Here is a 21,708-nt window from a genome sequence, read left to right on the forward strand (position 1 = left end):
CGACACCAAGGGGTTAAATCCAGAGAAAGAGCTTTTTATTCTGCCAACCCGGGTGGGCAGAGGAGCAAGTGTGATAAGTCACAAAACAAGCACGAAGTTCACAGCCATTGCACAGAGTATATATATCCCCTTCCAGTTCCCTCCCCCTTTCTCCTCCTTCTTCAAGAGTCCTGCCCATGAGTTCCCCTGAGCATGAACAGAAAGTTTCTGTCTTGGGACTATTTTTGGACTTTTCCCAGGAAAGGGGCTGAGGGGGTTTCAGAGTGTTCCAGTTGTTTCATTCCTGTGCTTTGGCATGGTTCCCGGACAGAAAGCAAGTTGAAATGTGGTTTTTAGCAAGGCCAAAAGCCTGAGAAAGGCCTGGGAAACAATGGACTGTTCTCTACCTTTGTTTCTCTACCTTTTTTAGTTAAAGCAAGCAGAATATGCTTGGCTAATGCTTTTAGTCCTAGAGGAAATGCAGTTTTAAAATGCTTGAGGCGAGGCCTGGCTGGGGGGGAGAATTCACAAACAGTTTTTAGGGCTGTTTGGGTTAACCCTAACTGTTTCCCTTCACTGTTAGCCGCCATCCATCCTCCAACCGCCTCCAGGCACCCACACAGGACCTTCACCGCCTTCACTGGTTCAACCCTAAGCTTGGCTTTCCTCAAAGAATCCTGAGAACTGTAATTTTAAGGGTGCTGGGAATTGTAGCTTGGGGGGTAAACTACAGTTCTCAGGATACTTTGTGGGGAGCCATGACTGTCAAAATGCTTTAAATGTTTGGTGTGGATGTGACTACAGACTTCCATTTTCAGATAATGCGTGCAGTGTTTTGTGGGTTTTTTAAAAAGAGTTTTCAATGTGAAGTGAAGGAAGAAGATTCTGACTCAGCACATAAAAAAATAATACTTTTGCCCTCCTCTATGTAGGGATAATTTCTCAAAATCCAACCAATCTAACAGATTTACATGTGAAAGTTATATCACAAACCAATTAGGGTAGGTTCACTCCCCCCCCCCCCCCCAGGGAAGCAGTTATGTGTTGGCAGCTAAGTATCACTGTCTTCAGGTCACCAAAGAGTAGAACTCAGTGTTGATTAGAACATGTTTTATTAATATACAATCTATGTTTATAAAGTGCCTGCTAGACACTGACATCTACACATGAGAAGATAAGGATAGTTTATTTCGTTCTGGTTGCCTTCACATTCTGTCTACGAATGTCAACCACAGACCCATCCCAGTTCATTCCCACTGGATGCCCATCAGCTCACAGCTGACTTGCCAGAGCATTTTTGCGGTCTCTTTGTTACAAGCCTGAGGAGCAACCCAGGCAGGTCTACAGTCACTGTAGAAAGAAAAAAATAAATATTCATTAGGCACTTTTTAAATCATTTGTTAAGCCATTCAAAACCATCAAAGAATCAGAATTCTGATTAAACATTGAGCGTATGTCCCAAATCAATATGATAGCAAATTGAGTTTATGGACAACAGTGGGCTAAGGTTACCCCAGCAGCACAATCCTATACATGTTTACTGAGAAGTAAGTCTCAGACAATTCAATAGGGTTGACAAGCAAGACAAGGAATAGCCAAACCTATTAACTGAGTGATCACATCAGAGCAAATTCAAACTCCTGAACAAAGGGGATGTTTTCATTGTTTTTGTATGGGGCACTGTCCACTGCACTTTGCCTAATTTTTGCAGTCATTGGTGGCTGAGACAGTTGCCACAAAACATGGTGGTTGCTGATAAGGAGACACTATGGCTTTGTTGCAGCTCCCCCCCCCCCCCCAATGAAGCTGCATCCGAATCATTTGAGGGTGAAGGAATTAGTGGCCAGCCCACTGACAGCAAAGCTGCTTGTCATTTCTCAAGTTACAAAAAATAATAATGAATTATTGTTGGTGTTGTTTATTAAATTTATATACTGCCCTTCATCCGAAAAACTCAGGGCAGTTCACAAGATAAAGAAGCTGCCCACCGTTGAAAAAGTAAGGGTCAAATTTTGGTATATGACACCCCCCCCCCAATTGACTATGTATGAAAAGGGCTTTTGTTCTGTCTGGATGTTCCTAATAATAGCTTTGTTATTTCTGTATAGCTTCTGTATAGTTTGAAGGTGGGATGTGGGTGGCGCTGTGGTCTAAACCACTGAGCCTAGGGCCTAGGATGAATCCCCGCGTTGCTCGGTCCCAGCTCCTGCCAACCTAGCAGTTCGAAAGCACGTCAAAGTGCAAGTAGATAAATAGGTACCGTTCTCTCAGGGAAGCTAAATGGCATTTCCATGCACTGCTCTGGTTTCGCCAGCAGCGGCTTAGTCATGCTGGCCACATGATCCAGAAAAACTGTCTGCGGACAAACGTCGGCTCCCTCAGCCAGTAAAGCGAGATGAGTGTCAAAACCCCAGAGTCGTTCATGACTGGACTTAATTGTCAGGGGTCCTTTACCTTTACCTTTAATAGTTCAAAGGAGCAATTGCACTGTGTCTGCTATACCAGAGGCAGAGACTTCTCACAACCCATGTCCACACTGCTATTTTTAAGTTAGAGCTATTGCATATGATCTCTTTCTTTTAATGTGCAATGTGCCATTTTAATATTGCCTTCTGGGTCAGATGTGGGCACCTCTGAGCATTACCACAGAAAACTTTATCCAGATGTGCTGAATCCAGACGTCTGTATTCCAACTGCAGATCACAATCCCAGACCCACCTGAAATATTGCCCACTCACTGACTCCAGTTCCTTTGCCACTGCACAGTAAATACTGGTCTGGGCTCCTTCTTTTGGTGTCTTAAACGCGAAGCGAAACAGCGCTTTAAAAAATCCTGACGAGTATGAGTAACGCGACAATTCAGAATCAACCGCACCAGGATGTAAAGCATTGACAGTAACTCCAGTGCCTAGAAATATATAAAGCAGAAACATCAACCGAAATATATGAATCCAAAGGTTCAAAAGGAAAGGAGTAATATTGTTCCCATGTACCCTGTAAGGCAGCTAGTATTGGACCACCCTTTTCACTGTAATACACACAATATCATTGAAATGCACAGAACCTTGTGCAGCACTCAATTAGTATCAAGGGCTTAACAAAGCCATTAAAAAACACACACACAAAAAAAATTTTATAAACAATTATAAACAAGCAAAAAGTTAACATCTCTTAAATTGAAATCCGTTATAGCATACTAAATGAATGGTTTACATATTTGAGGGGCGGGCGGGAATGAACAGAATGTTAATCTGTCTTGATGGTTGGGGATCTCCCTCTCTCTCTGCAGTCTTGAAGTGCAATGCCCAGCACAGTTTGGGAACTAGCAACACTTATCAGAGCTTGCCATAGGGAGCAAATAAGCACTTCGGAACCAGTTTGAGTTTGAACTGAGAGGAAAGACAGCAGTGAGATGGCTTGGCTGAAACATCCTTGGGGATAAAGAAGCATTTGAGACTGTGGAAAGTGGATTCATAAATCACTGAAAACCCTTAATTTAGATAACATTAGAAGCCACTGGCAATGGCATGGGTAAGATACAATATTAGGACAATTTAGACATCCAACGCCTACAAAATGCATGTCAGGTTAGCTCAATGGCCCCTTTCAATGTGCAATATTTAAAATTCCTCATTGGGAGCAGTGAGAGACATAGAGGTGATGTGGTGATGCCTAACCTTTTCTCTACCCACGGCTCCAAATCATACTTTTAATAGCTTTCCCAGAAGGAATTTTAAATGCAGAGTCATTTCATTCTGATGCTTCCATTAAATTTCAACCCAGCTATGGTTACGAGATTGGGGGAGGTTGGGAGCCAGTCAGGCAAGCTCTTTGAATTCAAAGACCAGACAGCCACTGTAGTGCTCTGCTTCACTTCAAAGGATGAGCTATGTTGAAATTAGCTGCATCTAGGTGACAAAGAAGCAAAAGGACAACAAAGGAGCTGAGAGCTGGAAAGCTGCTTGCGAGTGAGAGGGGAAGTGGGGAGATGCTGCAGCGCCTGGGAGAGAGACATGTTTACCTCTGTGCTGGACTTTGGGGCTCCCAGCAAATAAACGAGGAAGCAAGATCTATGCTGTGCTAATGCTATGAGCCCCTCCATCATATGCTGAGATTGTATGTATGTGTAAATAAAACCATATATCTTAAAGACACCCCAGTCTCCACTGACCTCATTCCAAGAAAGCTGAGCACTGGGTAAGTGCTGGTATCCCTAGAGTCTCTCACCGCTTGGAGATTGGGGTGTCTCTCATGCGTGCAACCTTTCGGTAATCTGTGACTTCCCCCTTCCTCTCACATCCAGGCTTTGGCTATGGGCAACCCTATTATATACGTACATATGAGTGGTTGTGCGCCATTAGCATTTCATTCTTAAAGCTCACCTTGCAATTTACAAGCCAGCTCCCTGGTAAACAGAACATTAGCCAGTTTGCTTTGACAGTATGCCAGGAACCCATGGTAGTATTTCTCTCCCTGCAGGTTCTTGAAGTTTATCCACCAAAAAGCATGGAGGTGCGAAGACACATTCACTATCCGAGCTGGGGCTGACTCTTTCAAACGGTCCAGCAGCAGGAATGTTAAGAGAAAATGCCCTAAAGGGAGAGGAGATTTACAATTATTTACTAGAGCTTAGGGACGTGGCTGATGCTGTGGTGTAAACCACTGAGCCTTGGGCTTGCCGATCTCAAGGTCGGCAGTTCAAATCCCCGCGACAGGGTGAGTTCCCGTTGCTCGGTCCCAGCTCCTGCCTGCCTAGCAGTTCAAAGGCACGTCAAAGTGCAAATAGATAAATAGGTACCGTTCCAGCGGGAAGGTAAACAGCATTTCCGCGCGCTGCTCTGGTTTCGCCAGAAGTGGCTTAGTCATGCTGGTCACATGACCCGGGGAAACTGCGGAGGAGACAAACGCCGCTCACTCGGCCTGTAAAGCGAGATGAGCGCCACAACCCCAGAGTCGTCTGTGACTGGACTTACAGTAACTGTCAGGGGTCCTTTACCTTTACCTTTTTATAGAGGTTATGGGCACACATATGTATACAGTGGTACCTCGCAAGACGAATGCCTCGCAAGACGAAAAACTCGCAAGACGAAAGAGTTTTTCGTTTTTTGAGTTGCTTCGCAAGATGAATTTCCCTATGGGCTTGCTTCACAAGACGAAAACGTCTTGCAAGTTTGTTTCCTTTTTCTTAAAACCGTTAATACCCAGGGTGCATTGCTTGAAGAGGTGCAGTTGCGTGCTTCGCAAGACGACAAATTCGCAAGACGAAAAAACTCGCAGAATGAATTAATTTCGTCTTGCAAGGCACCACTGTAATGTAAAACTAACCTTTAGAACAAAAATAGTACTCACAATAATGTAAACACTTTGTTTTTTTAAAACAATCAAACAAAATGACAATCAAACAAAATTTTTACTTTACTATAAATCAACTAGAAATAGATAACCAAAAAATTGGCTGGTTAGGTCAAATGAATATATGAAATTCAACCAAGATGGGCACAGTATAAATAATTTAATTAAATCTCCAGGGGACTGTGACTTGGGGCCTGTCCATACTGGAGTTTACAGTGTGTCCATAACTTTTTGCGTTCAAATTTAATTTGTGAAATACTCATGGTGTTACCCTCAACAACGCCTGTCTCTATGCTTTTCCTGTATAAATTCAGGTTTACAAATACAGGAATAATCTGTGAAATCTGGGGAAAAGAGCAGGGAAGATAAGCAAAGGCAAAGAGAAGCCAGGTAATATATCCATTTATCACATCAATGTCTCATGATCTTACCAAGGTGATTGACTCCAATATGCATTTCAAAACCATCAGCAGTCTTGGAATAGGGAACCATCAACACTCCTGCATTGTTAATGAGGATATGGAGCTTCTTCTCCTCTACAGGAAATAAGGGCCGAGATTGGGTAATAAGCAGAAAATACCAAAGATAAGAAGATTGAGATGTTTTAAGGAGCAAGGCTCTTATCATAACTAGCATTTGGTTACAAGGCCACCTATCTGTCATAGATGATTTATTTGACATTCCTGCTTTCCAGGGGTTGGACTAGATGACCCCCACGATCCCTTTGAACTCTACAATTCTATGATTTAAGGTTATTGTGAATATATATGTTGGGAACAAGGAGGTAGAGTTTAGTAAATTGATTAAATAATAAGCAAATACTAAGTGAGGAAATATTAGACTGTGCTACTCAGTCTACAGAAAAGCTTTACAGTTTAACCAACGGGACCGACAGGTGGAGGGAATTTAAACTTCTATCAGACAGAGGGTTGCTGGTTCTTGCCAAGATCTCCTACTAATTTAGTTAAATAGTGAGATACCACCATCTGTTGGACCACGTGACAGGATAAATAAATAAATGGAAGCACTAGTGGGAAAGAAATGGATTATATGAGTGGGCTATTAACTTAGAGTAATTTCCAGTGAATATTATATGTATCCTTATTGCTCAAGTATCTGAGTGCATGCATACCCATTTTGAATGGGTTTTGGCAATTGTAGTAGTCCAACTTCATGGACTATTATTTATTTAAAAATTATCTCTAAACCTTTATTGTTAGCTAAATATATAATATACCCTGTGTCCATTCTGAGTGACACATGTTTTGGATAGAACACTACTATCATTAGCAGGGTTTATTATATCTAAGTAGCTGAACAGTCATTCCTACACATACACATATATATTATTACCCTTTCAGGCAAAACGTAGCATACATGCTTAAATGTGTTTACTCAAAAGCATATCATCCTTTTAATCAGACCTACAAGTAGGAGTGCCCAAGAGTGCAATGAGACAATTATAAGAATAGCTATTCTGGGTCATACCTAAGGTCCATCTACCATGTCTCTGACAGTTAACATTGCCAGGTGTTTTATATAAGACATCTCAAAATTCAAATGGAAGCTGTGGAATGATCCATCTCCTGCTTCAAAGTGCCAGAAAGGTTCAAGGGAAAGCTTCCAAGCAAAAGGTTAGCTCCTCTTAAATGCAAGAACATTGTCATGGAAGGTTTAAAGTGGAGATCGCCAAGCAGGCACAAGGCCTTCTTTGGTGACCTCAGGCGGGTTCCTTAGACTCTAAGCTTCTATTAAAAAAATTAAGTCTCTAGCCCTCTTAGAAGGAAAGTTATGAAGCAAAATGTGCAGACTCCCTTCTAAGTGATTTCTGTGAAATGAATGCGCTTAGCTGCTCCCACCTGCCAGTGTTTTTAGGCCAATTAGTAAAGTCAATGTGGTGACTGTAAAGTAAGTTGTTTGGACACCAGGCAATAGAAATCCCCGAGGTCATTAAAAGTTTCTGTTTACCCCTCCCCTTTACTGTACTTTTCCTGCTTCTGTCTTATTTTTCTAGCTGTTCTTGGAATCTCCATAGGTTGAACTTCTTTTTTCCTAACAACTAGGACGTGTCTTTTCTGTAGTGGACTTAGGTACCTGCTAAAAGTTATTTTCTGTAAATATTACACAATAAATGCAGGTTGGTGTTAAATAATTCCCTCCTCAAATGGCAAATACAAAATGTTAAATTTGCAAAACGGCTCAGGCATGTCTCCTGCTGTGCAGAAGCTAATGTCCAAGTACTTATTAAGAATTCACAGCATTGTTAATTTCCAGTATAATGGGATACATTTCTAATTCAGATGTCTCTGTGTTCAGTGGGGGTTATTCCCAGTGTTATAAAAAATTTAAGGTCATTTATAAAATAAATAAATTTTGATAACTGTATATATAAACCACATGTCTGAAACCCCATAGACAAGTTCCTGAACAAATTGACCTCAAATATTTCTCTGCAAGGTCAAAATGAGAAACCTTCCCCTTGTCTCTTTCCTCACAAATCCTGTCCTCACAACTCCTGTCTTAAGGGTACATTCAAGATATGAACAGGGTGTGAGCCTGTGACCTAGATTCAGGAATTAATTAGTTATAATAACAAAAGCCCCTTCATGGATCATTGCCTTGCCGTGGTGAAGGGGCTTGAATAACTCAGAGAAGCTATGAGCTATGCCGTGCAGGGCCACCCAAGATGGACAGGTCATAGTGGAGAGTTTTGACCAAACATGATCCACCTGGAGCAGGAACCGGCAAGCCACTCCAGTATCCCTGCCAAGAAAACTCCATGGACAAAGACAACAGGCATATAAAAGTTATGACGCTGGAAGATGAGCCCCTCAGGTCGGAAGGCGTCCAACATGTTACTGAGGAAGAGCAGAGGACAAGTACAAGTAGATTCAGAGCTGATGAAGCGGCTGGGCCAAAGCCGAAAGGACGCTCAGTTGCGGATATGCATGGAAGCGAAAGGAAAGTCCAATGCTGTAAAGAATAATATTGCATAGGAACCTGGAATGTAAGAACCATGAACCTGGGTAAGTTGGATGTGGTCAAAAATGAGATGGCAAGAATAAATATTGACATCCTGGGCATCAGTGAACTAAAATGGACGGGAATGGGCGAATTCAGTTCGGATGACCATCATATCTACCACTGTGGGTAAGAATCCCGTAAAAGAAATGGAGTGGCCCTCATAGTCAACAAAAGAGTGGCAAAAGCTGTACTGGGATACAATCTCAAAAATGATAGAATGATCTCGATACAAATCCAAGGCAGACCTTTTAACATCACAGTAATCCAATTTTATGCACGAACCACTGGTGCTGAAGAAACTGAAATTGACCAGTTCTATGAAGACTTACAACACCTTATAGAAATGACACCAAAGAAGGATGTTCTTCTCATTATAGGAGATTGGAATGCTAAAGTAGGGAGTCAAGAGATAAAAGGAACAACTGGCAAGTTTGGCCTTGGAGTTCAAAATGAAGCAGGGCAAAGGCTAATAGAGTTCTGCCAAGAGAACAAGCTGGTCATCCAAAACACTCTTTTGCAACACAAGAGACGACTCTACACATGGACATCACCAGATGGGCAGCATCGAAATCAGATTGATTATATTCTCTGCAGCCAAAGATGGAGAAGCTCTATACAGTCAGCAAAAACAAGACCTGGAGCTGACTGTGGCTCAGATCATCAGCTTCTTATAGCAAAATTCAAGCTTAAACTGAAGAAAGTAGGAAAAACCACTGGGCCGGTAAGATACAATCTAAGTCAAATCCCTTATGAATACACAGTGGAAGTGGGGAACAGGTTTAAGGATTTAGATTTGGTGGACAGAGTGCCTGAAGAACTATGGATAGAGGCTCGTAACATTATACAGGAGGCAGCAACTAAAACCATCCCAATGAAAAGGAAATGCAAGAAAGCAAAGTGGCTGTCCAACGAGGCCTTACAAATAGCGGGGGAGAGAAGGCAAGCAAAATGCGAGGGAGATAGTGAAAGATACAGGAAATTGAATGCAGATTTCCAAAAAATAGCAAGGAGAGACAAGATGGCCTTCTAAAACGAGCAATGCAAAGAAATAGAGGAAAACAATAGAATGGGAAAAACCTGAGACCCGTTCAAGAAAATTGGAGATATGAAAGGAAAATTTCATACAAAGATTACCATAATAAAAGACAAAAGTGGAAAGGACCTAACAGAAGCAGAAGACATCAAGAAGTGGTAGCAAGAATACACGATTGGAATGTAAAAATGGAGGGATACAATCTATTTCAGAGAAACAGACCAGACAAGAAAGGAGGAGGAGTGGCGTTATATGTCAGGGATGTGTATACCTGTGAAGAGATCCAAGATTTAGAACCTCAAAGCCAAAGTGAGAGCATTTGGGTCAAAATTAAGGGAGAGAAGAATAATAGTGACCTCATTGTGGGAGTTTACTACAGATCCCCAAGCCAAACGGAGGACATAGATGATGCCTTCCTGGAACAGATGGCCAAGCATGCAAAAGGAAGGGAGATAGTAGTAATGGGGGACTTCAATTACCCAGATATTTGTTGGATGTCAAACTCAGCCAAGAGCATAAGGTCAAACAGATTCCTCACTGGCCTTGCAGACAACTTCATTGTCCAGAAAGTGGGAGAAGCAACAAGAGGAACAGCCATTTTAGATCTGGTCCTAACCAATGTCGATGACCTGGTTAATGGGGTAGAAGTGGAAGGATCATTAGGCGCAAGTGATCATGCTCTTCTGAAGTTTACTATACAACGGAAAGGAGCAGCCAAGCATACTAGGACTCAATTTCTTGACTTTAAGAAAGCCGACTTCATAAAACTTAGGGAAGTGCTGGGTGAGATCCCATGGACAGTAATACTAAAAGGAAAGGGAGTTCATGATGGCTGGGAGTTTGTTAAGAGGGAGATAGTAAAAGCACAACTTCAGGCAATACCAATGAGACGGAAACATGGAAGGTGCCTAAAGAAGCCAGGGTGGCTATCTAAAGAACTTTTAACTGAGTTAAGATTAAAAAAGGATGTGTACAAAAAATGGAAAAGGGGGGAAACCACCAAAGAGGAATTCAAACAAATAGCCAGCACGTGTAGACACAAAGTCAGAAAAGCTAAAGCACAGAATGAACTCAGGCTTGCTAGAGAGGTTAAAAGCAACAAAAAAGGCTTCTATGGGTATGTTCGTAGCAAAAGGAAGAACAAAGAAACAGTGGGGTCACTCAGAGGAGAAGATGGTGAAATGCAAACAGGGGACACAGAAAGGGCTGAACTCCTCAATGCCTTCTTTGCCTCAGTCTTCTCCGATAAAGAAAACAATGCCCGACCTGAAGAATTTGGAGGAAATGATTCAGCAGAGGAAACACAGCCCAGAATAACTAAGGAGATAGTACAAGAATACTTGGCTAGTTTAGATGTATTCAAGTCTCCAGGGCCAGATGAACTGCATCCAAGAGTATTAAAAGAACTGGCAGATGTGATCTCAGAACCACTGGCAGTCATCTTTGAGAATTCCTGGAGAACAGGCGAAGTCCCGGCAGACTGGAGGAGGGCAAATGTTGTCCCTATTTTCAAAAAGGGGAAAAGAGAGGACCCAAATAATTACCGCCCAGTCAGTCTAACATCAATACCAGGGAAGATTCTGGAGCAGATCATTAAGCAAACAATCTGTGAGCACCTAGAAAGGAATGCTGTGATCACCAATAGTCAGCATGGATTTCTGAAAAATAAGTCATGTCAGACTAACCTGATCTCGTTTTTTGACAGAATTACAAGCCTGGTAGATGAAGGGAACGCAGTGGATGTAGTCTACCTTGATTTCAGCAAGGCATTTGACAAGGTGCCCCATGATATTCTTGTAAAGAAGCTGGTAAAATGCGGTCTTGACTATGCTACCACTCAGTGGATTTGTAACTGGCTGACTGACCGGACCCAAAGGGTGCTCATCAATGGTTCCTCTTCATCCTGGAGAAGAGTGACTAGTGGGGTGCCACAGGGTTCTGTCTTGGGCCCGGTCTTATTCAACATCTTTATCAACGACTTGGATGATGGACTCAAGGGCATCCTGATCAAATTTGCAGATGACACCAAACTGGGAGGGGTGGCTAACACCCCAGAAGACAGGATCACACTTCAAAACGACCTTGACAGATTAGAGAACTGGGCCAAAACAAACAAGATGAATTTTAACAGGGAGAAATGTAAAGTATTGCACTTGGGCAAAAAAAATGAGAGGCACAAATACAAGATGGGTGACACCTGGCTTGAGAGCAGTACATGTGAAAAGGATCTAGGAGTCTTGGTTGACCACAAACTTAACATGAGCCAACAGTGTGACGCGGCAGCTAAAAAAGCCAATGCAATTCTGGGCTGCATCAATAGGAGTATAGCATCTAGATCAAGGGAAGTTATAGTGCCACTGTATTCTGCTCTGGTCAGACCTCACCTGGAGTACTGTGTCCAGTTCTGGGCACCACAGTTCAAGAAGGACACTGACAAACTAGAACGTGTACAGAGGAGGGCAACCAAAATGGTCAAAGGCCTGGAAACGATGCCTTATGAGGATCGGCTAAGGGAGCTGGGCATGTTTAGCCTGGAGAAGAGGAGGTTAAGGGGTGATATGATAGCCATGTTCAAATATATAAAAGGATGTCACATAGAGGAGGGAGAAAGGTTGTTTTCTGCTGCTCCAGAGAAGCGGACACGGAGCAATGGATACAAACTACAAGAAAGAAGATTCCACCTAAACATTAGGAAGAACTTCCTGACAGTAAGAGCTGTCCGACAGTGGAATTTGCTGCCAAGGAGTGTGGTGGAGTCTCCTTCTTTGGAGGTCTTTAAGCAGAGGCTTGACAACCATATGTCAGGAGTGCTCTGATGGTGTTTCCTGCTTGGCAGGGGGTTGGACTCGATGGCCCTTGTGGTCTCTTCCAACTCTATGATTCTATGATTCTATGATTCTATGATTCAGAGGAATTATACCAGAAAGAAATGGATGTCTCGTATACCCCAGGTAGTGTGGTTGCTGACCTTGAGCCAGACATCCTGGAGAGTGAAGTCAAATGGGCCTTAGAAAGCACTGCTAATAACAAGGCCAGTGGAAGTGATGATATTCCAGCTGAACTATTTAAAATTTTAAATGATGATGCTGTTAAGGTGCTACACTCAATATGCCAGCAAATTTGGAAAACTCAGCAGTGGCCAGAGGATTGGAGAAGATCAGTCTACATCCCAATCCCAAAGAAGGGCAGTGCCAAAGAATGCTCCAACTACCGCACAATTGCACTCATTTCACACGCTAGCAAGGTTATGCTTAAAATTCTACAAGGCAGGCTTAAGCAGCATGTGGACCGAGAACTCCAGAAGTGCAAGCTGGATTTCGAAGGGGCAGAGGAACCAGGGACCAAATTGCAAACATGCGCTGGGTTATGGAGAAAGCTAGAGAGTTCCAGAAAAACATCTACTTCTGCTTCATTGACTATGCAAAAGCCTTTGACTGTGTCGACCACAGCAAACTATGGCAAGTTCTTAAAGAAATGGGAGTGCCTGATCACCTCATCTGTCTCCTGAGAAATCTCTATGTGGGACAAGAAGCTACAGTTAGAACTGGATATGGAACAACTGATTGGTTCAAAATTGGGGAAGGAGTACGGCAAGGCTGTATATTGTCTCCCTGCTTATTTAACTTATATGCAGAATTCATAATGCAAAAGGCTGGGCTGGATGAATCCCAAGCCGGAATTAAGATCGCCGGAAGAAATATCAACAACCTCAGATATGCAGATGACACAACCTTGATGGCAGAAAGTGAAGAGGAATTAAAGAACCTTTTAATGAGGGTGAAAGAGGAGAGTGCAAAATATGGTCTGAAGCTCAACATCAAAAAAAGAAGATCATGGCCATTGGGCCCATCACCTCTTGGCAAATAGAAGGGGAAGAAATGGAGGCAGTGAGAGATTTTACTTTCTTGGGCTCCATGATCACTGCAGATGGTGACAGCAGTCACGAAATTAAAAGACGCCTGCTCCTTGGAAGAAAGGCGATGGCAAACCTAGACAACATATTAAAAAGCAGATACATCACCTTGCCAACAAAGGTCCGTATAGTTAAAGCCATGGTTTTCCCAGTAGTGATGTATGGAAGTGAGAGCTGGACCATAAAGAAGGCTGATTGCCGAAGAATTGATGCTTTTGAATTATGGTGCTGGAGGAGACTCTTGAGAGTCCCATGGACTGCAAGAAGATCAAATGCATCCATTCTTAAGGAAATCAGCCCTGAGTGCTCACTGGAAGGACAGATCGTGAAGCTGAAGCTCCAATACTTTGGCCACCTAATGAGAAGAGAAGACTCTCTGGAAAAGACCCTGATGTTGGGAAAGATTGAGGGCAGCAGGAGAAGGGGACGACAGAGGATGAGATGGTTGGATGGTGTTCTCGAAGCCACAAACATGAGTCTGACCAAACTGCAGGTGGCAGTGGAAGACAGGAGTGCCTGGCGTGCTCTGGTCCATGGGGTCACGAAGAGTCTGACACGACTAAATGACTAAACAACAACAACAACAAGTAACAAAAGAGTGGCCAAAACCCAGATAATGCAATCAGGTAACTTGCCAGGAGACAAACAACTCATTCAGGTTTGTTGTAGACCGCCTTTTCTGTTATGTAGGTATGATGTATCTGAGGGGTGGTCTTGGGCTACACCCCTTCTGTGATGTATGTATGATGTCTCTGGGGGTGGTCTTGGACTCCGGGGCGGGCAATTTAAAATGTCTATATAAGGGCAGACACACCTTTGTTCTGGGTCCTCCTCCTCTCTCCTGCGTGTGGGGGAGCACCCTGTTGCAACAATCAACAGGCTTACTAGCTGCTTTGCTTCTCAATATTCTCTGGTTTGTCTCTGTTATTTTCTCCTACTGATAAAGAACCTACGAAAGGACTCTATATGGGCTCTTCGGTACCCCATAAAGGGAAAGGAGCAGTTTTGTCACTTATAACACCAGGTAAATGGCTACAGGATGTCAGCCTTCGCTTTGTTTAGAAATGGAGAAAACAGGAATCTTTTGCCTTTAACAGCTGTGTCAGGACCAGCAGGACATAGATGGCTTCCTGTGCTAAGCATGAGCTCAGCAATGACTGTTCTCTCTTTTTTTGTGTGTTAAGCCACGGCAGCCATGCCATGTTATGTTAAGCCATGGCGCCCATTACAGCAATTTTGTGACTGGAGCAGTCAGCACTCTCTCAAAATTCAAAATGTGCCCCCTGGTCTAAAATGGTTTTTGATCCCTGGTTTAAAGAACACATAGGGAAGCCAGACAAATACCTCTCTATTTTAAACAAAACCTTTGGAACTCTTGACTCCACATAGATTATATCTAGGACCAGAACCACCTAGTAATTAAACTATGCAGTAACTACACAGGTGCCAACTTTTAGTCAGTCATACCTTTTAGGAAATCTTCTGCAAATGCCCGTATAGATTTGCTATCAGACAGGTCCAGTTTTTTCACAATAACTTGCTGATTCCCTGTTTCGGCTATAATTTCACGGGCTGCTGCTTCCGCTTTTGCTATATCTCTGCAGGCAAGGATGACACGACCACCTTCAAAAGGGAAATTAATAGAAAAGAGGAATAAGGTGAACAAGCTGTTTCTAAACTTGGTCCTGGTCCTGTCTTTCTAGACTAATTTCTTTTAATGGAACAAAATATAAAATAATATAAAAATTCTACAATATGAATATGTAAATATAAATATATATAAAAGCCTTTTTGCCTGCAGATGTTATAGGCAGCAATGAATTGTGAATCATTGTGGGAGAGGAGTAATACTCAGCTTTTTTAAGCTCACCTCAAGCATTTGAAGTAGCTGCCCTTGTCTAATTACCGTATTTTTCGCCCTATAGGACGCACTTTTTCCCCTCCAAAAATGAAGGGAAAATCTGTGTGCGTCCTATGGCGCGAATGCAGGCTTTCGCTGAAGCTTGGAGAGCGAGAGGGCTCGGTCGCACCGACCCCTATCGCTCTCCAGGCTTCAGGAAGCTATCAGCAAGCTTCGGGAGCCCACGGATAGCAGCTTGCTGCCCGGAGCGCGGGGCGCGCTGAAGCAGAGCGCCCTGCGCTTCGGGCAGATATCCGCAGCCTAGAGAGCCCTGCGGGAGTTCCTGCAGGGCTCCCTAGGCTGTGGATAGCAGCCTGCTGCCCGGAGCGCGGGGCACGCTGAAGCCGCAGCTGGGGTGTGTGTGTAAATTTCCCCCCCTTTATTTCCCCCCCAAAAAACTAGGTGCGTCCTATGGGCCAGTGCGTCCTATAGGGCGAAAAATACGGTGACCATTACTATGAACAAGAAAAATACACTTTAATGTATTTCTAAAAATGGAAAGTACCTTTGGTTAAAGTTATTTTAGGGGACAGAATACATACATTTATAGTAATAAATACACCCCCCTTACCCCAAATGTAATGGCTGTATTCAGATATAACGCTAAACCATGGTTAATTAAATATATCGAGACTGCAGTTCCAATGGGACGCAGTCAAATGTTCATTCCACCATTGAGGGCACATTCAGAAGGGCTGGACTACAGCTCTCATCACCCCTGACCACTGGCCATGCTGAGGAGTAGTGGAAGTCCAGCAACATCTGGAAGGCCACTGGCTCCTCATCCCTGTGGTAAAGAATTGCATGTGGATCACATTGTTTGGCCTTTTAAAGCAACAACTGTGTACTCCTAGACATGTCTACTCAGCAGTAATGACCATTTGCTTCAATTGGACTTACTTCCAGTGTGTAAGTGTGTAAGGTTGCAGCCTAAGAAAAGTGGCATGATAGAGGTTTCTAAAATTATTTATTGTATAGAAAAAGTGAATACAGAGAAGTGTGGCTAAGAACTACATTGTATGCCAAGTATGCTTTTAGAGCCAAAGGGGAAATATATAGTTAAAACAGATATGGCAGCTTACATATTAAAGTGCAGCTGCTATTGCAGAGCCCTTGTGGCGTATTTTTTAAAAAAACAACAACAACATGCCTCCTCTCCTTCAGGGGGCTTATGATGTAATTCAGTGAATTTCCTTTAAAAAATGAAAATAAATCCTATGAACCAGAAACCCTCTGTTTAAGGAAAGAGTTAAGGCACTTATAAATTTGCTTGTTCACTTAAAAATGGTTAAGGCAGCCTTTATTCATTTAAACCCTGATGGTGGCATACTCTGCAACATCCGTCTGATGAAAATAGGGGTGCTCTCGTGGGAGCCAGTGTCTTTTGGTCCCGCGCTCTGGTGTGAGAGAGCCAATTTGCAGGAGAGCATGAAACAAACAAACAAAAACAAAAAAAGAGTGTCTTTTGGTCTGGCACAAACCAGCTGACTCACAGCAGAGTACTGGACCAAAAAACAGGATGGCTTCTGTAATTCAGAGATTAAATTCAATTCGGTATGGTTGAATGGCATGTGGTGGATGATGAATGGACAGACAACTTGCCTCTTCGTGCGAGGTCCTTGGCAGTTTCCTTCCCTATGCCAGTGTTAGCCCCTGTGACCACAGCCACCTTTCCATCCAGCCGAGCTGTTGATGTGCATACTCCTCCTGCAAACCACTTCCTAAAACATAAGAGAGCGCAGCCGTAAATGTTACTTTGGTATTGTCAGAGCTGGCTCCTGGTCCCAGCTCACAGAGGACCAACGCTAGCCGGTAGTAATGCACAAAAGTCTTTATTGAAGTACAGTTTCCATTTTCAAGCCGCAGCGCCCCAGCTCTACGTCTAGGGTTTAGACCAGCGAAGCTCCGTCTGAATCTCTGCCCCCTGTACACCAGTTTAAGACTCTAGCCTTACTCCACCTCTTCCGTCTCTCCTTTCTCCTCTGGGTCCTGCTACCCCCCGGGGTTCCTTCCTTCCTGGACTCTTCCGACGCAGACGTTGACCCCCCTGACTCCTCCCTCTCTCTTCGGCGGGCTTTAGGACCTGGCTCCCTATCCGGGCTGCCAACAGTGCCACCCTCCTGTACATTTGAACTTGGCGCGCGCGCGCAGCCTTCAACCTTCCTCTTGACCGTTTCCTCGCTCCCCGACGGAGGCGTGGTCAATCCTCCCTCATGTTCTCCGGCTGGCAGCGCGCTGCCTGATCCCGATGCCTGGGACTCCTCCCCCCTACTGCGCTCTGGTGTGGACGCTGGTCCGGATCTCCAACTGCTGCTCTCTGAGTCCCCTCTGGCCCCTTCTTCCTGGGGTGTCCCCCTAGGCACCCTCCTTGCCCTGACCATGGGGGCCCCTTTCTGTGAATCATCCGATTCACTGGAAAGACTCAGAGACCTCGGACCGTTGTCATCGCTGACATTTCCCTCAGACTCCTCCCCCTCGCTCTCCATTTCCTCTCTCCCCTGTGCCTCTGCTCCTGAACCCCTGACATGTATGTATAGAGGTTTTCTCTTGGCCTGCTCCTCTGGGTAGCTCAGATGCTAGAGCATGAGACTATTCATGTCAGGGTCGTGGATTTGAGCCCCACATTGGGCAAAAGATTCCTGCTTGCAGGGGTTGGACTAGAGGACCGTCATCATCCCTCCCAACTCTACAATTATGTGATTCTATCCTTTAACCTGCTCCTCTGGCTCATGCATTCCCACATCACTTTCCAAACCATAAAAAATCTGTTTAAAAATATAACAACAATGAGCAGCTGGATTTAGACTGTAGAATTCTAAAGTGCCAGAATGCGCTTGACTCCTTTCCCACAAAATAATCTGTGGGCACCCTCAGATTCTATGGCAGAGAACAGAGACTTTCCTTTCTAAGACACCCCGTGAGCCTTTTTGACGGAAGAGCATGGTAAAAAATCCCTTTAAATGAAAAAAATGTAACACCAATTAAGCAAAAATCTGAAGAAACAATATTGCTACTGGTTTGGGAGATGAGTCTGGATGATATCTGTGGATCTCTTGCAGGCCTGCGATTTTTTGTCTGTGAGGTTATATTCTGCAAGAGGAAACCTGGTGAACCAGTCAAACTGGTTCCTTGGTTAAATAAGTTGTTTCAATCTGTTTTTAATATTGTGCAATAATTGCATTTTAAATGTCGTAAGCCACCCCCATCCCCGGGACCTTAGGGTGTAGGGCAGATAATAAGTAGTGATGACAACAATAATCAATCAATCAGGATCAGAATGGCTTGGACACCTTAAAAGGTTAGGTAGGAAATAGATGTGTTGCCATAATGACCACCATAGATGCTTCAAAGAGCAGGTAGGTATTCCCACGTCCTTCTTACCTGGTTGGATGCCATGCTATGCTAGGAAGGAAAACAAATAGGCTAGGGATGTTAGTTTTGGTATTTGAGGTTTGTCTGAGCTAGACTCCGTAGGCTGTGCTGAATCCAAAGATAAATAAATAATAATAATAATAATAATTTATTATTTATACCCCGCCCATCTGGCTGGGCCTCCCCAGCCACTCTGGGCGGCTGCAATAGAAACCAAAGATACACTAAAATATAAAAACTTCCCTGAACAGGGCTGCCTTAAGATGTCTTCTGAATGTCAGGTAGCTGTTTATCGCTTTGACATCTGCTGGAAGGGCGTTCCACAGGGTGGGCGCCACTACCGAGAAGGCCCTCTGCCTGGTTCCCTGTAGCTTTGCTTCTCGCAATGAGGGAACCGCCAGAAGGCCCTCGGCGCTGGACCTCAGCGTCCGGGCAGAACAATGGGGGTGGAGACGCTCCTTCAGGTATACTGGACCAAGGCCGTTTAGGGCTTTATGCAGCAGATGGTGGGGGCTAAGAACTTAATGGAGAGGCAAGATCTGTTGGAGTGTTGATGCTGTGAGCCATTCCATCCTATGCTCAGGTTGTATATATGCATAAAGAAAATAGTATATCCTACAGCTCAACAGCCATTAACTTTCTGTTACATACCACCCCAATCTCTGAGCAGTGAGAGACTCCAGAGGTGTCTGTGCTTCCCAGGGATTTGCTTCCTTGGAGTGAAGGCCAATGGAGACTGTTGGTGCTGTTAGGATATATGGTTTTATTGGCACATATGCATATACAACTAGAGCATAAGATGGAGGCACTCACAAGATTAGCAACCCTATAGATCTTGCTATGGTTTCTAGGGAAGCCACAAAGTCCAGCACAGAGCAAGTCATGTCTCACCAGCCAGGCGAGGGGAAAGGCTGGTTTCTATGGCACAGAGCAACTTCTTTGGCTATGCTAAATGGTACCACCTAACTAGCCAGCGAAAGCTATTTCCTTGACAAAGCAAGTGGTTTGGCAACCTTCGCCTTCTGCATTCCCTCACAGATACAGGCAGTAACCAGTGCTAAGTTATTTCGCACCCTAGGTTGCACCCCCACAAACAAAAATGCTAATTTCAATTTTCAATGGCAGATGTCTTGTGGGAAAAAATAAGATTATCAGAAATTTATAAGATACAATATTACAAAAACTCACCTATATAAAACTGCCCCTCAAAGGTCAGTACTGTGTCCCCCTGAAGTCTGTGCCCTAGGTGGCCACTTAATGACCAGCCCTGGATACAGGATTGCAGGTCTGGAAAGGGACTGCTCCCCTCACCCCAATTCATAACATTTCTTCCTAGAAAGCCAAACCCTGGATATGCACCAGACTCCCTGGAATGTATTGCTGCTCAAAAATTGGGGGGTGCGGGTGCGACAATACAGACAAAAGAGATAGCAGATAATACATAACAACAGGGAGCCAGGGGAAAATTCAGTAGCACAATTGCAGAAATAATAGAAAGAATACCCATTAAGTTCAGTAAGGCTTTCTCTCACAATTGCAGCCTAAGGTCACATCTGCACCATACATTTAAAGTGCATGGCTTCACCCAAAGGTTCCTAGCAACTTTTTTTAGTTTAGCCTTCAGAATGTCACTAGGGAGGGCTGAAGCAAATCTCCCCAAAGTGCTATTTGAGCATATTAATGAGAGAGGGGGAAAGGGAGAGGGGGCCACACAATGCATGCAATAATTGTAGATATTTATTTCAGCGTGCCAAGGAGATATTAATCATAACCTCAATGAATGTTAAATAATAATATTTTTTTTTACTTATACCACACACACTCTGGGCAGCTTCCAGCATAATAAAAGTGCAGCAAAAAGTCAAATATTAAATTAGGTTAGAAATTATCTACACATAGTACAGTCCTAACCAAATCTACTCAGAAGTAAGTCCTACCCCCCAGTAAGTGGGGTTAGGACTGCAACCTGCTTGGTTTTGTCCACTTCTTGTATTTCAGTATTGCATACAAAAATGCATGTGGCCTATGCAAAATGTTACTTGCGGTTCTGAGAACAAGTTAATAAAGCCTACAGGATAGCTAGTGAAATAAAGAAACCCAAACCTGAGAGCTGACATTGTAGAAAACTTCTCCTCTGCAAATGAAATTTCTCCACTGGCAGAGAGAAATAAAACAGTGAGAGGTGTGGGAGGAGTGCCACATGATTAGAAATAACGAATTACAAGAACTGAAAGTTATGACACCACCTGTTGGCAAATGCTAATAGCTGGGAGCAACCAAGAGAGTGACAGGCTGCTTATTGAGCATTCATCCTGATTTATCTGCAGGGAGGTTGTAGAATGTTGCATCAAGCAATTTTTATCCCACACTTTCCAGTGCATTTCCCCAACACTATACTTATTGCAAAAAATCCAGTCTTGGGGAAAACTGGCTTTGTTATGCAAGATATCCAAATCTCCTTTCATTGTACAACCTGAAATTGCCAGTACATGACTGAATCCCAGTCCAAACAGCCTGGAAATATTTAATATACTTGCAGAGGTAAAGACAATGGTGCAGCTAGGTCACTTTAGACCCTAGACTAAATAGTCATTCGGGGGGAGGATATTTATATTTATTTTACTGTATTTCATAAAACTTCTAAATAAAGTGTACTATATGGATTTGATCTATAGCCTCTACTTGTTAATGTACTTTGGTCTCACTATCAGAGTAAAGCAAGTGGGTTTATGACACAAACCGCAACTAGAGGGTGATTTTTAGCAGGAAATTGGCCTGGTCCCGCTTTCTGAACCAGATGTGCTTTGCAAATTGGAGCCCCACGTTTCTGCTTTTCTTTAAAAAAATAGAAGAGGCTATCTTAAACACACTTTTTAAAGGGTATGAATAGTGTAACTTGAAGGCTTCTCTTCTGTTATGTACTGAAGTTCTCGCCCTGGCCACCAGGAGTATTGTGTATGTAGTTTTCACTCAGGTCCACGTCAGTTATTTTAGGTGGGAAACCCTGGGTTGTTGTTGCTACATTGTCGACAGCCGGCTGCCTATAAAAGCAGGCCGGCTGAGCTGTTTGCTGTTCAGTTCTGTCCAGCTTACAAATAAAGAGCTGCTTTGGAGAAATTGCTGTGTCGTCTGCTA

The 21,708-nt window shown here is 43.5% G+C and overlaps 1 protein-coding gene and 1 long non-coding RNA gene across 2 annotated transcripts in view; both read right to left on the minus strand.

Moving 5' to 3' along the window:
- LOC310685701 overlaps positions 1 to 21,708 on the minus strand; it is an 87,011-nt gene that overhangs the window by 23,367 nt on the left and 41,936 nt on the right. The gene's annotated exons all lie outside the window — the stretch shown is intronic.
- Positions 14 to 20,735, minus strand: LOC310685544 (retinol dehydrogenase 12-like). The gene is made up of 7 exons (XM_083458044.1): positions 20,677 to 20,735; positions 16,804 to 16,922; positions 14,769 to 14,924; positions 5,763 to 5,867; positions 4,362 to 4,571; positions 2,698 to 2,887; positions 14 to 1,329 (listed from the first exon to the last, which is right to left on the minus strand). Exons 1-7 carry the CDS (start codon positions 20,688 to 20,690, stop codon positions 1,227 to 1,229), a joined length of 897 nt encoding a protein of 298 aa, XP_083314170.1. The 5' UTR covers positions 20,691 to 20,735; the 3' UTR covers positions 14 to 1,226.

The sequence above is a fragment of the Podarcis tiliguerta genome (genome assembly GCF_965153285.1).
Source record: "Podarcis tiliguerta genome assembly, chromosome: 1".
NCBI classification, from domain to species: domain Eukaryota; kingdom Metazoa; phylum Chordata; class Lepidosauria; order Squamata; family Lacertidae; genus Podarcis; species Podarcis tiliguerta.